The sequence below is a fragment of the Puntigrus tetrazona genome, chromosome 7, assembly GCF_018831695.1.
Source record: "Puntigrus tetrazona isolate hp1 chromosome 7, ASM1883169v1, whole genome shotgun sequence".
Taxonomy (NCBI): domain Eukaryota; kingdom Metazoa; phylum Chordata; class Actinopteri; order Cypriniformes; family Cyprinidae; genus Puntigrus; species Puntigrus tetrazona.
In genome coordinates this window covers 13299970-13316568 of record NC_056705.1, presented here as the reverse complement: position 1 = coordinate 13316568, position 16599 = coordinate 13299970, and the positions used below count along the sequence as shown (strand labels likewise).

The 16599-nt window shown below is 38.6% G+C and overlaps 2 protein-coding genes and 3 non-coding genes across 5 annotated transcripts; 3 read left to right on the top strand and 2 right to left on the bottom strand.

The window, feature by feature from the left end:
• Positions 1 to 384: 384 nt before the first annotated feature.
• LOC122349184 (calpain-5-like) lies at positions 385 to 11685 on the bottom strand. Its single transcript, XM_043245128.1, is given in 14 exon segments — positions 385 to 1474; positions 1595 to 1731; positions 2206 to 2324; positions 2527 to 2723; positions 3173 to 3295; positions 3477 to 3933; positions 4059 to 4136; positions 6061 to 6230; positions 6414 to 6606; positions 6703 to 6742; positions 6745 to 6913; positions 7722 to 7853; positions 8441 to 11127; positions 11590 to 11685. Coding segments are annotated over 13 exon segments (2319 nt in total). The 5' UTR covers positions 8780 to 11127; positions 11590 to 11685; the 3' UTR covers positions 385 to 1309.
• On the bottom strand, positions 5529 to 5622 carry trnai-uau. Its single transcript has 2 exons — positions 5585 to 5622; positions 5529 to 5564 (listed from the first exon to the last, which is right to left on the bottom strand). It is a non-coding gene; the product is annotated as a tRNA-Ile (tRNA).
• A 643-nt stretch (positions 11686 to 12328) lies between the features above and the next one.
• cnpy4 (canopy FGF signaling regulator 4) lies at positions 12329 to 14984 on the top strand. Its single transcript, XM_043245129.1, has 6 exons — positions 12329 to 12672; positions 12863 to 12989; positions 13136 to 13232; positions 13367 to 13489; positions 13700 to 13817; positions 13923 to 14984. The coding sequence occupies exons 1-6, from the start codon at positions 12594 to 12596 to the stop codon at positions 14024 to 14026; spliced, it is 648 nt and encodes a 215-aa protein (XP_043101064.1). The 5' UTR covers positions 12329 to 12593; the 3' UTR covers positions 14027 to 14984.
• trnai-uau lies at positions 14635 to 14728 on the top strand. Its single transcript has 2 exons — positions 14635 to 14672; positions 14693 to 14728. It is a non-coding gene; the product is annotated as a tRNA-Ile (tRNA).
• Positions 14985 to 15538: 554 nt separating the features above from the next.
• trnai-uau lies at positions 15539 to 15632 on the top strand. The gene is made up of 2 exons: positions 15539 to 15576; positions 15597 to 15632. It is a non-coding gene; the product is annotated as a tRNA-Ile (tRNA).
• Positions 15633 to 16599: the final 967 nt, after the last annotated feature.

Here is a 16599-nt window from a genome sequence, read left to right as displayed (position 1 = left end):
CAGCCATGAAAAGTTTATGCACTTGTTTTCAGAAGGTTTCAACATTTCAAGATAAACCAGTTCTTGCTGTGTGCCAACAGCATCAAAATGCATTATGCTGCAATGAATTCAGTAAACTGGAGTTATTGAAAGCCTGTTTATATTTTATATCCCTGTTCTCCAAAAGGAAGAAGCAGAGGAAAAAATCTCAAGTTAGATCTTACAGGTGCTTTGAAATAATTCTCACTCTTTTTTTTAATGAAATGGTTTCTATTTCGATTAATTAAAAAGAGATTACAAAAAACAGGCCTGGGGTACTGGGGTATAACATTTAAAAAGACAGACAGTAAAGAACGTGCATACAGTGTGCCGGACAAAGAAAACACAGCGAACTAAAGTGCAAGTGAATGCTTTAATTTTTGTTTGTGATTATTAAATACTGAAAGTTTAGAGGTGACGAAACAAAAAGGAAAACGTATATACATGTGCACTATTTACAGTATTTACATGAACAATACACGAGACGGAGGGAACGGGAAGAAAGGACGAGGGCGGAGCTAAATCAAAGAAAATAAATCAAAAACAGCCTCCAGCTACTTAATTTCCCCTAAGCTATCTAGAAATAGAAATATATGGAAAGTAAATGTCTTCAGCGTCCGAGACGCCCTAACTAAACTACACTCGCTCAGCCAAAACAAGAGTCATTGGGGTGGCACGCGGCCCTAACGTAATGTACTATACAAGGCAGATTCCTACGTGTTGTAGTGTATGTCACGTGACATCCTTACCTGTCTACTTCTCCCCGGCGTCATAACACATAACGCGTGATGTTTTACAGTGTATGGGAAAATGGAACGAACTAAACACGGTGGCAAGTAACAAACATCAAAACAAATACCATACACAATGATAGCACAGCAAGTAGTGAGTACGAACAACACAAACACGTAACAATGTGTTCAAGAACTACAGATAGAAAAGACATTTTTTTTTGGCAGTTTACATGTTTATTTTAGGTAAACATGTTTTAAGTTAAGTTAAAATTTAGCTTTAAAAGACATCCTGAGATATCAGTAACAACCATTAACACTGACGAAGAGCATCAACGTGAATAGCAGATTTAATTTATACTGCAGTCATATTTAGTAATTATAATCCGAGGCCTTAAGTTTTTTTCACGATCTGTCCAGCAGATACAATGAATTTCATCCATCACCTTGTCCTTGAGCAAAGCACATGACCCCAGATTGCTCCAGAAGATTTCTACGTTGAAGTATGGCAGAAATGTGAGTCCTTTGACGATATATCATAAGTCATTCCCGTGACTAGGTCACAGGTCTGTCAGACACTGGCTGGAGGAAGTCTCTATAAAAACACAGCCGCGTGATTGGCCGCCCTGCAAGTCAATCACTCTGTTTTGATAGCGTTCCTGTCCTCCTGTCTGAATTCGTGCTCCTCCCAGGAACGTGTCCCACAGCAAACCTCTTTTCCACAGCTGCGCATAAACAAGTACACAGAGTAAAACAAACCTCAGAAAAACTTTTTACATTCAATAATTTATAAGAAATAGTCCCAAAGGTCAGCCTCCACAAAATACAGTGCAGTAGCCTCTAACCTCAATAGATATTTTGGACTTTGGGTTCCTGCTGTAAAATATGGCCTTGGTGTTGAATTCAGGACTTCCATCTTTTTTGAAAATTTTAGTCCTCACAGAGCTTTCCTCGCAACGGATGACAGCATACACATCAGGAGCTGATATATACACATACAGAAGAAAAGATTAAAAGGCATAGTCAGCTGAAAGAAATAGAATACATGTCTGCTAACAGCGAAAGCAGGAATGATCCAGTTTCTGACTGATCCAAAGCCTTCACTAGGTATATATAGTATTTTTTTCTGTTCTATTAAAGTCAGTGGCTACAATCGACTGTCTGTTACCAACTTTATTTAAAGTATCTTTTTGATACTCATCCATATGGGTTTGAACACCTTTAGGGTGAGTAAACAATGATTATATTATCCCTTTAATGAAATGTGTGCTTATAAATAATGTACATGTGCTTTATTGTTACCTCTTTTATGGAGCTACTTCTATGATTTTATACCCATAACTTTGAAAACAAGTTTACCATTTGAATGGCCCTGAACATATAAAGGTTAATAAGATCATAGCCACGCATGCTGGTCATTTAAGCATTGCAGTAAAGTTTAGTGATACGTTTTAACCTTTTTGTTTGGGATGGCTAAGTCCAGAGGCTTTGAGCAGATGGACTGTAGTTACAGCGCTTGGCTCAGGAATACAACACTGCCACAATGAAGGAGCAGGTAGGTCTTCCTTCAACTCCCTGAAGACAGTAGTAGATAAAGTGAAGAAAAAAAAAACACTTCATAATCATTTAAATCAGTCACCTTATTAAACATACAATATTACAAATTATAATCATTTAAATCAGAACTAGAGAACTAGATCCACATTTTGTTTACTGTTCAACTGGTTGCTTATTTGAATGCAAAACAGAGCAGAGTAGCCTAATCTTCTGTCCTTACCTGAGGCGCACATGTGAGTGTGAGAAAAAACGCAGTAGGAAGCGACCAGTGGCACCAGGCTGGAAAGTAGTGGGGAGGATGACGTAGCGTCCGGGGCCAAGAGTCACTCGAAGAGTAACGCTCCGGGAGTCCATATACACAGAGCTAGCAGCCTGCTCACATAAACACTGTACACGACAAACACGATTCACCTCCACCTGAGGAAAAAGAACATTGATGAAGTAAATAACTGCTAATGTAGGCTAGAATCTAATGTTTTAGTTTAAATTATATAATAGGTGCATTGATCAAATCTGATTGAGCAACTGTCAGTAGCATAACTTTAGTTTTGCGACTCTAGGAGACAACTTTTTTTGCACGGCGAAAACAAAAATGACATAATTTACTAGAACATTCTTCTCCCCTGAGTTACAGCTTTCATCAATTTTAGTATCGCAACGTATACACACGCTTCCTCCTGGGCGTAAACAACTGTAGATTGCGTACATTTATTTATCACCTGATATTCGGGGTAACAACACTGTTGCTTGTGTGATTTTGCAGAGGCTGCATAGAATTTAGATAAACCACTCCCACAGTCCACATAAACTAAACGGTCTCAATAACCGACCATGTCTAAAAATGCAGATGACATGTAGTAACTTACCCTTAGAACCTCAAAGCCGATTGGTAAGTTCTCCCCACTTCCTTCTCTCCTTTTCATCCTCCTGTCCTCCTGTTGCAAACATATCAGCACCTCTGCCCCATCTCCAGCCAGTTCAAAAAGGAACTAAGAAATAGAGATATAAAGGACACACATCTGAATGTAACATAAGGAAACATATTATCAAAAGAGCTATAGAAAATAAGCAAGCTTTTTAAAAAGGATTTTGAACTAATGTTAACATAAACCTAATCATATAACTTATGCTCACTGTCATTTTAGTTAGAAAATTCCCAGAGTGATTTACCTGTGGGTTGTATAGAAATGTGTCTCTGTGATTGATACATCCTCCACACCGACTTCTTTGGTCTATTTGCCTCTCCCGTCTCATCTCGGAGCATTCTGCCTGTTTTTTCACATGCTCCCTTCTCCCCTTAGTTTGCTTCGTTTTTACTTCTTCTTTCTTTTTCTGTTTTTGTCCTTGGATTTGACCCTCTTTCTGCCTTTCACTCAGTCTTTGTTCTTTTTTGTCTCGTCTTTGAGCTGGCCTCTGTTTGGACCACTGGAGCCTGGTTGAAGGCCTCTCGTTCTTGATGTTGAGATGACAAGAAGATGAGAGAGGAGGCTGGATACCAGATGCATAGGTCCAGGCACCCTGACAGCACACCTCCCTCCATTGGGTCTGTGGCCAAAGGAGGGATTTTTCCGGCAACCTGCAAACCACCATGTCTGTGAAGTAATGGCAGAAGTCCTCAAACTCCATCCTAAAGAGATTTAGACATTATCAATACTGGGTTAAAACATGTTTCTTAAATAAATTATTTCTATTCTATTTTTTTTGCCAAAATACACATTCATGTCACTGAAAATCTACATTAATTTACAATACCAAAACTCTCCAACATCTCGGACAATAAGGCCCATCTTGTCCCGTTCTTTGCGGTTAAGCTGCTGCCACTGAGGAGACCTGAAATGAAAACAAGTGTAAACATAATGTTATAAGCATTTATCATTAAATTTCAAACACTTTCCATGTCATAGTTTGTCCCTATTATCAAATTTGGAAAAATGTCACAGAACACAATTCTCAGTTAAAAGAGTCAAGCTAAGTTCGTATTACAGGGACATTTACACGTGCTGACTGTCAGTTGACCCTTCAAGGAGTTTAATTGACATCCCATCGGACCAATGATAACACAGAATCTGGTTTATTAACCTGGTCTTTAACCCTAAGTCCTTGAATTATTTCCTTACTGGAACACCTCTCTTCAAGTAGAGGATCTTGAGGGAATGGTTACAATTATGCTGAGTTCACGCTGCATGATTTTTTCCTGATTTTCTCTCACCGACTGGTTTTGCAAAATTGCACACAAATGCCCTGAAATCGGAGGCAAATGGGTGCTCATTCACGCAAGTGACAGTCACGCAGTGTGAATTATCAAACATGCGATCACCAACGCCTGTGAAATATTTGCCATGCTAAATATTACCTGGACCTGTCTGTGATTTAAAATCGTACTGTGTGAAATGAGCTCTGACTAAAAAATATATTAACCTACAGCTTAATGACAATCAGCCAATGAGAGAGCAAGACACAGGGCAGCAGGACGTTTGTGACAGAGTTAATAGACCACAATATCACAATAACCATTTCCTCCTCTTCTTTTTTTTCTTTTTCACCCTTTTGCCAATCAACCAATCAGATTTGAGATATAATTTTTCAGGAAGGCTTATGGTCAGGGTTAGGTGCTTCTACAAACTTGTTAATCAGCTATCATTCTTTTACTGGTTTTAGGCATATATTTTAAGTATGGTTAGGTTTAAATCAAATTCAAATTCAAATTCAAATAATTCTATATTTTGGAACAGTAATTTTGTCTTGGCAAAATCGCAGATTATAATTTCATCTTTTTAACTTTAGTTAAACTTTAGTGTGTAATACGGCTTTGATCATAAACAACATCAGCAGAGTTACAATGATCAAAGTTCAATGCAAAGGGATACATTTTCTTTTGCAGAATTCATTTTTTAAGGCCTACAACAAACAGACAGCTGATAGGGACTACAATGAGCCACTTCCTGGGTTAGTGACGTCACAGACCCTGTTATTTACATTAACCCTGCCTCACCAGAGCACACAACAGAGGAGGTGATGTTCGTGGAAATTATAATTCAAAATGAAGCCTTTTTTTTTAAATAAAAATTATCGAGGTGAGCTAAACTCTGCAGGAAAGTAGGTCTTGGGGACCAGATTTACCACCTGAATAAGCCTACATAATGGTTTGGACTGTGATTTTATCTTGTTGACACTAGTAGTTGATCTAATTTTGGTTTAATATGTTTTCTCCATGTAAAACTGTGCTCCAGGTGAGGCTCGAACTCACAACCTCGGCATCGCTTTGCATTGTACTGCTGTATAAGTACCGCGCGCTAACCGATTGCGCCACTGGAGCTGTTATTTTGAACAGTTAAGGAAAGCCAACTCCAAATGTTCATTCATAACTGGTCTATATTGCTCAAATACACAAATTCCAACTTTCATTTCTGACATTATTGGAAGATTAGAACTACGCACTGACCAGTTGCACCACTGGAGCTGTTGTTCCAAAGATGATTGAATATACATGCCCCAACTTCAGAGTCTCACTCACCAGAACAGTAGCAGATACACTATGAAGTGTCCACCCAATTAAAGACGTTTCAGGTGATGCTCAGATATTGCTCTTTTTTGTACCTTATAAGTACCACGCACCAATCAATTTCCTGCACTATTTACAGAGCAACATGGGAAATGCCAAGAACTCAATTAAATTGTCAAATTGTGGGGTCTGGTAACTATGATTATTCAATGACTTTGTGCTTCTAAGTAAGATAGGTAGCCATTAACTCACCCCAGACTCCACGCTCCTGTCCAGTCTGCTGTGCCCCAAGGGTTCCTCATCCGGACCATATGCAATCGAGTCTCTGACATGCGAAGTTTTTTGAATGCAGTCACACCGTATGCATGACCCTTTATCAGTCCGCAGTCCAGAACTGACTCCACCTGCTCTCCTTCTGCTGGCTGCAACACAAAATGAGTGTTTAAGAAAGAGATAAAAATCAAAGCTGTGTGATTTGAATGTGTTGTTAATTCCATCAGGATGCAGTTATTATGCAGCATTTTGTTTAGTTACTTGATTTGCAGGGTGTTTAGACTGTAAAAAGATATATATAAATATAAAAAAAATATGATATGTTTCCTGACCCGAATGGAACAGGTGATGAGAGCTTTATGGTTGTGTGCATGTGCTAGTGTCTGGAACAGCATTTTTCTCTGGTCAACATGCTGGATCAGCTCCTCCTGGTTCAAACTCAATGGTTCAGAGACACCACCAGTAAAATCGACTAGGGCTTCGGCTGTATTACCTCCCTCTAAAGCCTCGTAACACCCATTTAGCCTAAAAGGCAAAGAGAGAGGCACAGTTATTTGTTTTTTTAAATAAAAGAGGTTTAATTTATTGAAACATTTTCGTCTTATGTGACAAGCATCTCACTTGGCATAAGCTTTCTCCAACAAAGCACTCCAGAATTCCGTGGCGTTGCAGAACGGCAGAAGAGCAGCGTTCCATCTTCACTGACCGGTAATCGGTCATCCACCACGACATCTGTCCACTGGCCCAATCGCCAGAAACGGAAGTGAAAAATTCCAGCATACAGATCCGGGCGCTTTGGGTGCCACTCCTGTTCAGCGTGGTCTGGGATCACCTGAATAAAAGACCATTAAAAAGTAAGAGACAACAAGAGTAAAATCTTGTTAAATGAGCAGTCAGTAAAGCCCATATACACCATTTTAAATGTTTGGGCTGGGTAAGATTGTTTTAATGTTTCTGCAATTGTTTAATAAAAAATACAGTAATAAAAGTATATTGAAAATGTTATTTGTGAACAGCTATTATTATATTTAAATAAACTATTTTATCATTTTAATATATTTATAATGCGATTTACTCCAGTGATGGTATTTATTTAAAGTAAACATTGTGTAAAATATTATGTTTTTTATACTGTCACTAAATTTAATGCAGTCTTGCTGAATATTTACTGAAAAATCGATACATACACACATTTCTTTTTGTGAATTGTGGGGGCATTCCATTGGTGTAATAGTTTTTATACTGTATAAACTGTATGTGCTATTGTCTTACACCTAAACCTACCTCTCAAAGGAAACTACAGCCATTTTTAGATTTACAATAAAAAAACTCACTCTGTATGATTTATATGTGTTTTGAAAAGTGGGGACATGAGGTAACGTCCTCATAGGTCACCTTCTTCTTGTAATACCATGTCATACCCATGCCATTATGCAAATTTGTATAATTCTGAGACTTTTATACTGACCAAACTATATTTTTTATTCCCTGATAAATATCACTTACTATTTTAATCCATTGTTTTCATCATGTGGGGCCGTAGGTCTGTCTTCACAGGTTTTATTATCCTTCTATGGATATTTGGTCCCCACAATGTAGCACAAACACACACTCACAAACGCACACACATATTTTCTGACCTTCTTCCAGAGTGAGGATTCTGCTGCCAAACATGATGTGGCTGCCACCATCCAGCAGTTACCCAGACTGCCCTGGTGCAGATCCCTTGTGCTGATTCCATCCACAAATAGCCGTGGATCTTTACACAGTTCCTGAGTGTAAGACAGAAGACCCTTAAATAATTAGTATTTGTGTATATGATTGCATCTACCCATTTCATCTTTTTTTTTTTTTTTTTTTTCAAAAGCAGATAAGTAAAAAGCAGTATAAATATTTGTTTAATAAAAAACTAAATATTTTCTATTCAAATAAACATACAAAAAAACATAGTGCTTTAACTACATAATATCTAATATTATGAATTAACATTTTAATTACATTAAAAATATTTTTCCTTAAAATTTTAGAATATCGCTGCTTTAAGTGTCTGTTCGTTTTGGCAGGATTATCACATGTAAATGTAGCATAATATGTTGGCAGTCTCCCTCACTGGAAGCCATACACACAACACATGCACTCTTTGAAGAATCAGGTTACTGACGCCTTGCAGCCATCAGAAAGGCCTTTAATTAAACATATCTCTTTTGCTGCTGACTCTGCAGCCACATTTAGAGTCACCAGGATAGATCCGCTCACTGAGAGGGTCAGACACTACTGGCCTGCCATCAGACCGTATGTACAGTAACATCAGACTGTACTATACTCTTTTTAAAAAAACACATTTAAAATGGAAACTTACCCTAGGTCTCTTCCACGTCAGTCCTGCAGGGGGCCTCCTTTTGTAGAACAGTGACTCGGCTAAAGGAGGAAAGAATGGATCTTGGAACAAAGCCCCTCGCCTCAGACATGATCTCTTCAGTTTATGATAACACTGACCTTGAAACTTGCACACTTTCTCTGGCATCCTGCAAAATGGAGAGGCAGAAAGAAGCAAGATGAGAGAAAAGTCAAATAAACAAGAAAGAAGAAACATTAACATGCCGAGGGACAAGTTGGGGGAAATGTATGCATCGATAGTTAATGCAATAAAACATGAGAAGATAAAATTGAATTCAATTGAACCCTGAGATGAGAACATTATAATATTTCACACAACAAATAATGATAATTAAATTTGACATCAAATTGTCAGAATAGACAATAATCTACATCTGAGTTACATGAGAATAATTTAAAATCAACTCATGTTCAGGGATTATTCCAGTATATGTGCAATAAAATAAAAAAAAACAAAATAAAATAAAAGTACCTAAGTAAAAATTTTATATATAGGCTATATATCCTATTTCTGTTAAAGCTCCATAGCAGTCACAAGCGGCAGAATCTGTAAACCACAATGTTAAGTGTCGTCCTGTAACCTCGAGTTTAGCTTTAGTTTCAGGGATGATTGGGTAACGGTGTATTTGCAGACGGTGTAGTTTCCCTTGGAAATGGAGAAGGGTTAGACATGCCCTGGAGAGGTTAATGTGTCAGGAGTCCCTTTGCACGTAAAAACATCAAAATAAAATACGTTTAGAGGGAAAGTTGTGTTTAGAGGGGTTTGGGATCAGGGTTTAAGAGTGATTGGGTATCTCATATTAAAGTCGAGACTAAATGTGTTTTGGTGTGCATGAGAGAAATTGTGTGTATGTGGGAAGGGATATGATTTAGGGGGACATGTTAGCTATTGGGGTTCTGGCAAGGGGCAAGGGGAGGCCAGGGGCCAACTAAGTGTGCTGGTATATGAGCCACCTATGAGTGTTTGTACATTTGCGTTAGTGCTTGCGTATGTGTGTAGTCTGGATCCAAGCTGTGTGCACATACCGGACAGGCCAACACTAGCACTGCACTCTTGACTTACCTCATCGAGGGAATGAATCAGAGCAAACAAAAAAAAAACAATACGGTACATTATAAACATATCTCTTTGATGTTTTAATCCGAAACTATTAAAAATATAAAATACTGATGGTTATGCCTATTACTACTGCAGCATTTACGCAAAAATGAATTTAATTTAAACAAATAAAAACAATTATATTATTAACAATTATGATATTTTGGACCAGTCTGCAGCACACACTGTTCAGGTTTGATTTTGGCTTATTCGTCTATGCAGATTTGCTCCACAGGTTGTTCTAGTTAGTCAGATAACACTGACACACTGCAATTTTCGAAATCTGTCACAGATCATCAGTTGGACTGAGATCAGGGTTTTGACTGGCCCTTTGCTGAACATTCAGCTTTTTGTTCTCAAGCCATTTTGATGCAAATTTGAGTCTGCAGTTGGTATCATTCTCCTGGTAAAATTTGCACAACTCATTCCCACTTCTATTTAACCAAATGCCTGATCTCTGGTGATTTGCTCCAGCAGCATCTATCCTGCATGACCATAGGTGTTTTTCTTTCTTTTTGTGGAGGGGGCGAGGCTTGACTTACACACATGTCTTTGAATTATGACTAAAAAGCAACTTGACCAGGACATTCTTTGGACGCATTTTCTCCTCAGAACCAGAATAATTATGCTTGACAGTGAAGTTGTCAGGAAATGGTAGTTATTTTAATGTTTCACATATGGAGGCCAATTGTAAGGCAATTGTATCCTTGTTAGAGCAATTGTTTTTCAACTGTGCAACCCCAGAACAAGACTACAACAGGACTTAAATCTTTTTTTGCAAACACCTTATTTCACAAAACCTGAAATGTTGTGCTTCAGTTCTCAGATATTAAAATATCACAAATAATAATTTATCACAAGTAATATAATTTGCTGGAATAAACAAGTAAATAAAGGAAAATAATACCATAACACTTTTAAATTACTTTATATTTTTATATAAATTTATATAAAATGTTATGTTAAAATTAGCATTTTAATGTGGCAAAAAAAGAATCAACCCATACTCAGTAGGCATTTATAATATAACAAACAACTGTATGAACAATGAAAAATATACACTGAGGTCTGAATTGAATCCCAATGAAAAAATAGATGCAGCACTTACCTGTACCTCACCTTTCTTTTTTTGTTTTGCTTTGGTGTGAAATGTTCCTTGTGGCAAAGTATCCAGTGATGAAATAATTTTCAGGTAAGGCTGTTATTTGCGGTGTACTTATAAAGGATGATGCAGATAAGACTTCAGTCAACAGTTATTTGCAGTAGTAGTGTCCATGTGTCTAATATAACAGGATCAGTGCAGGTGTTCTCTTTCTGTTTGACGTCGCTGTGACAACCAGGTTTTGTGTGGTAGACCTGGTATGGGTGTCCTCGGGTCTTCTAAATAGGTAAAAACTCTGGCATTCATTTGCATTTTCGATATAATGTTTAATTAACCCTCATAACATGCTATGTAGTGTACGTCAAGTGCCTTTACATCTGTTCGTGTCTACCTGCACGAGGACTGCCTTTTGTTTGGGGATGTAACTCCATCCATGCAACCAGTCTAGCTGAAAACACAGTGACATAGCAAACAATTACTGATACTGAGACGAGTGTGTGCGCTCACACACACACAAAACACACTATCGGCTTCCAATGAAACAAAAGGTTCCTATTAAGACACACAGCAGCCAGGAAGGCCACTTGCCTGCTTTCGTGCGTTAAAAATTTACCATAAAACATGTAAACAGTGCAATAAAAACAAAGGCGGTTAAGTGCATGCATCACGTTTGTATAATTGTATATATATTTCCACTTTTAGATGTGTACTTGGGCATGCCCTCTCTCTGACCCTGAAACCTCAGATGAATATGGCGAGTGCACTGGCACCTGTCTCCCTCATCGCTGTCTTCCTGCGTCTCTCAGTCTTACATTAACACGTGGTCTATCCCTCCTTTTCCAAATCCCCTAATTAAGCATGCAGCTCCCCCTCCGCATACACGCGCATAATCACACACAGTCTCACTCACGATCCGGCCTTCTTGTTCGCTCTGGGTATTCCCAGCGTCTCACGCAGTACTTCTCTCAGTTCTCCGTCTAGATGTGTTATCCCTCTCATCATTCTCTCTCCTTCACTTTTCAATCCCCTCCCTCAGGCACCCACCGCAAGGTTCATCATACCATATCGGCTGTCAATAAACGCATGGCACTGACACCTGAATCCCCAAAGTGTCCACCCAGACACCCCCTTGAAGACGCACAGACTTCAATAGCGGCAGCTAATCTCTTGCTTGAGAAATATTAATACAAATGAACTATCGCCAAGAAACACTGTTTTATATCTTTTCCAAATGGCTTTTGCAGATGACAGAATGGCTTGTAAACCGAGTGCCAGCCAGTTGAGTTAATGCAATCTACATGTCTCGGTTATAAATACACACGAACTACATTTTAAACCTGTTCAACTCACTCAAGGACACAAAGAGTCAGGTGGGACAATAGATTAATCAGATACTGCTTACTGTCTTTTTTGACAGCCAAAAGGTCGTATGATGAATGCTCTATAGGCTTTATACATGCATATATGTATACACACACACACACACACACACACACAGTGCAATATTTTCTAAAATATTTAATTTTTAATATTGATATGTTGAATTGTAACAAAAGAGGCTTAAAAAAATTAAAGATGTGTCTGTAAAATGATGTCTGAAGAACTTATACTCCCAACGTATCTTCAGAATTCGTGTTAATAAATGTGCTTTTTTTAACTTTGACCAGTAAACGTTTATGGTAGCCTGTTTTAATATTTGCGGGAATTCTGGGACTGGACTCAACGATGTGTGTTGTCGACTAGCCATGCCTAAATCGATACCGCGTTCTCTGTTCGCCATTTGTCGTTTCTTGCCGTCGGCTTCTGCAATGCGCATGCTCCGTGCCACTACTCCGAGCCACTCTTAAAAATGTCGATGTGGCTTTAATGTGAACTCCTATTGATTTCAAGTTTGAAACAGAGGTCACAGTCGATATGTTTGTCTTCGTCTTTATTTGCATGCTCAGCCTAGTCTTGGCAAACCAAGAGGAGCGGTTACCAAATAAGTGCGAGGGTAAGAAACAGAAAGTAGCGTTCCGTTTGCCTCTTAGGCGTTGAATGTAAATATATATGTAAACTACCCTATAATGTAATTCTTATAAAAATATCCCCTAGTGCAAACTTTCTCGCCGTGCTTCTGTTTGCGTGCGTACGTTATTCATTCCAAACGAAACTTCTAAAGTTGTTTTCTCCCCTTTTAATAGTTTGTAAATTACTGACAGTGGAGTTGCAGGACGCTTTGGAAAGAACCGGCCGCTCGAAGGAAGTTTTAGAGCTCGGGGAGGTTTTGGACACCGGCAAGCGCAAGCGCAAAATCAAATACAACACTTCGTAAGTACTGATGATGACATATTGATGTGTCAGTCCTGTCCCTATGAGAAAGCTTAAAAAACAAAACCCTTGTGTTCATGAAAAAAAAAACCCCAAACGTACTAATGTTCTCCCACCTCTTGCTATTACGATTTATTTGTTTCCAGAGAGACTCGACTCACTGAAGCCATGGACAACATCTGTGAAAGAATTCTGCAGTATAAGGTCCATGCTGAGAGACCGGGGAGCCTTCGCTATGCCAAGGTATCAAGCTCATCTTAGCGCTCTTTCCCAGCCCTCAGCATGAAATTCAGCCGATCCTCGTTTTAAGGGATACTTCGAATGTGTGGACGTTGTGTGCAAACTGCTAAATCATTTTGGTCTGCTGTGTTGGTCAGGGCACAAGTCAAACCATGAACACGCTGAGAAACCTGGTGGATAAGGGAGTGAAGGTAGAGCTGGGTATCCCTTATGAACTGTGGGATGAACCATCAGTGGAGGTGGCAGACTTAAAGAGACAGGTATGCATCGACAAAGAAACTAGGGCGTGTTATAGTTGCACGGTTTCATCATCATAAATTATGTGTAGTTATTGTTTGCGATTGCTAATAATGGCTCATAGTGTTTATGAAATGTTAAAAAGAAGATCAATGTAATGTCTTCCTAAAGTATACCTTTTGGGACAGCATGGTCAAACGTATATTTTGAAATTTTTCATGTTTATATTACAGTGTGAGACCATGTTGGAGGAGCATGAGGAGATCGTGGAGAGCTGGTACTTTCATCATCAAGAGGAGAGACTTGACAGATTTTTCTGCGCATCCCACGTCCTCAGAGACTCAGACCAAGGTGGAAACGCACTGTATCTCTTAACATTCACGAACACACACCGGTAATAAAATCCTTCCTTTGTGAATAAGCCCATATTTTAAGGCCCTATTTTGTCTCTTTCAGAGTGCCTGAAGGAGGTATGGAAAGGTGACATGGGTGTAAAGGGATCCGGAGAGGAGAGTGAGAGAGAGAACAGAAGACAGACCCGTGATGCAGGAGAACTGTGAAAGCAGAGCCATAATGGTTGATGAATGCGTACGATCTGCGAGACGTCTTTGCATAAAACTACAAGAACCAAGGAAACAAAATATTTGTCCTCAGATCTACATAAACAAGACTTTACAGTAACGAACACTAACTGTGAGTGTTCAGATTTTTAAAAAATCTGTTACTTTTTCCAGATCGTGGTATGTGAACAGTCCTTGATGTCTTACCTCTGATATCCTGAAACTCTCAGTGTTACCAATAACGAAGAAAGACACTGATAAGTGCCTTTTATTGTTGTGTTATTGTATATAAATGTGTTAGAGCAACTACAGACACTAACCCTTTTTTACTTGATAGGTAATTGTATATGTATTTATCAATGCACAAACCAAAAAGATGTTTTTTTTCTACTGAAATGTACTTTAAATATATTTTCTCCTGATGTAACATGTACTGTAATGTTTTTAAACAATGGATTCTTGCTGTAAACCATGAGTGTGGCGTCTTAATGTGTCTGTGCAGGAGACCGAAGCTCATTTGGTCTGGCTGGTCTTTTGAAAACAGCAAGTGATCCTTTCCAATTAACTATTTAAGGTCAGTTGACGAGCCCTTATTACTTCGACGTAAAGCTCCAGTGGCGCAATCGGTTAGCGCGCGGTACTTATACAGCAGTACAATGCAAAGCGATGCCGAGGTTGTGAGTTCGAGCCTCACCTGGAGCAATTTTAACGTAAGTATGTAGTCTGGTCAACGTTAGCTCGACCTGAAATTCTCCACATTGCTTATGCAGTTGCTAATGTCCAAAATACGGGGTTTTCTGGCTGCAATTCATAGGGGGAATTAAACATCTACAGAACAGATAATAATGCTCACTGCTTATTTAATTGTGTAAGCAATTAAGTTGCAGGACTTTTTTTTTTCTTTGCTTATAAAGGTATTTTGACGTTTTGGTAATCGTGACATTCCAATACAAAATGATTAAATGATTGCATTTTAAGAAGTGTTTGTATGAAAGATAATCTATTGTTGATCCCAGTTGGCTGGAGCTATATGATGTGCTTGAACTGTCACCTTGTGGTTAATCACATAAAGTATGATAAGTGAACGCATGCTTACTGGACTGCAAAAGTCAGTAACGGTATCTACAACGCACTTATAATAAAGCCAACAGCGTTTACTGTAACACAGAACCTTTGTTAGCAGATATGAAACCAGAGGTGTTAAGATAAAAATGCCACAATGGCGCCAAGAGGATACTTAAAACATCTTACCGCCAGAGGGCAGTACAGTCTTAAAACATGAACTAAAAAAACAACTTTGTCCATATATAAACTGTCTCACTGGACAAACTATCCTTGTGGATAATAAACCGATAACTTCAGTTGAAGGATATGTATGACATTATTACTAGTAAGAAACCGAGACTTCCGCGTTACGCTTTCTTTTTCAAGTTTAAGGAAACATGGGTCTCGTGCTATTACAGTGATTATTATTGGATGCGCAGATAATGATCGTTCTGACGCGCAGCCGAAGCTCCAGTGGCGCAATCGGTTAGCGCGCGGTACTTATACAGCAGTACGAAGCAGAGCGATGCCGAGGTTGTGAGTTCGAGCCTCACCTGGAGCAGTTTTAGGGCCTTACCGCATCGAATTAAATCACACGAGGCATTGGCTACGCGTTGTTGAACCTGTGGCATACATAACCACGACTTTATTCAGCGATCTAACAATATGCTGATTTCTCATCGTACAAAAAAATAATAAATCTTGTATTTATAGATAAAGGCTCCGTCTGAATATACAACAGTCTTGAATATAATTAATCACAAAGCATGTTTTTTTTTACTTTAATAGAATCACGTTTTTATTACATCTAGAAATATGTACGCAAACCGATTGTGTATTTAAATCTCCACAGTGCTTTTTTTCATTCATTTCTCACTCTCTCTCCTTTTGTAATGCGTGTTTGTTTAAAAGCTTCTTAAATTACCACTTACAAACATTTAAAATGAAAGAAAACCCAGCTGCTAATGACTTCTATGACCAATCACAGTCATTAACCGAACTACACATTCTTTTAAACATTATTAATCACGCATGCACGACGTCCTACCAGCGCAGTGCTTTTCTTCCTGGTCATTAGTTATTGTTTGTACGGGTCATCTGTGTACTCCGCAGCACCGATCGTGTTTTTCCCTTGTTTTTCTTGATTGGGTACCTCGCTGAATTTTCAACGTGAACATTTGTTTTTCATGCATGCAGCGAATACCAAAGCCAGTGTATCACTCGATACTACTGTACAGTTTTGAAAAGATGCATTCGAACCAAGAACCATGAAGTTTGAAGTGGGAATATACAGGATTCTGAATCTTTAGGCCTCAACATGTTACTTCTCAAACAGGATAAAGCATAAGTTGAACAATCTTTTATTATTTACTCTTCTTATGTTGTCTTTATGAATAAATAACAGAGGAAACATACAGAAATACGAAGAACGTAACCAAACAAAAAATGAAGATGAATTAGCCCTTGCTTAAGCCTGAATCTCTGCCATCTTATATCAAACTATGAATGATTCTTCTGCCATGATTACC

Bases quoted from the DNA above. Each gene is read 5' to 3' on its own strand.
- cnpy4 (XM_043245129.1), top strand. From the start codon at position 12,594: ATGTTTGTCTTCGTCTTTATTTGCATGCTCAGCCTAGTCTTGGCAAAC. The intron at 12,673-12,862 runs GTAAGAAACAGA...CCCTTTTAATAG, and splicing joins GTTACCAAATAAGTGCGAGG to TTTGTAAATTACTGACAGTG. The intron at 13,233-13,366 runs GTATCAAGCTCA...TGTGTTGGTCAG, and splicing joins GGAGCCTTCGCTATGCCAAG to GGCACAAGTCAAACCATGAA.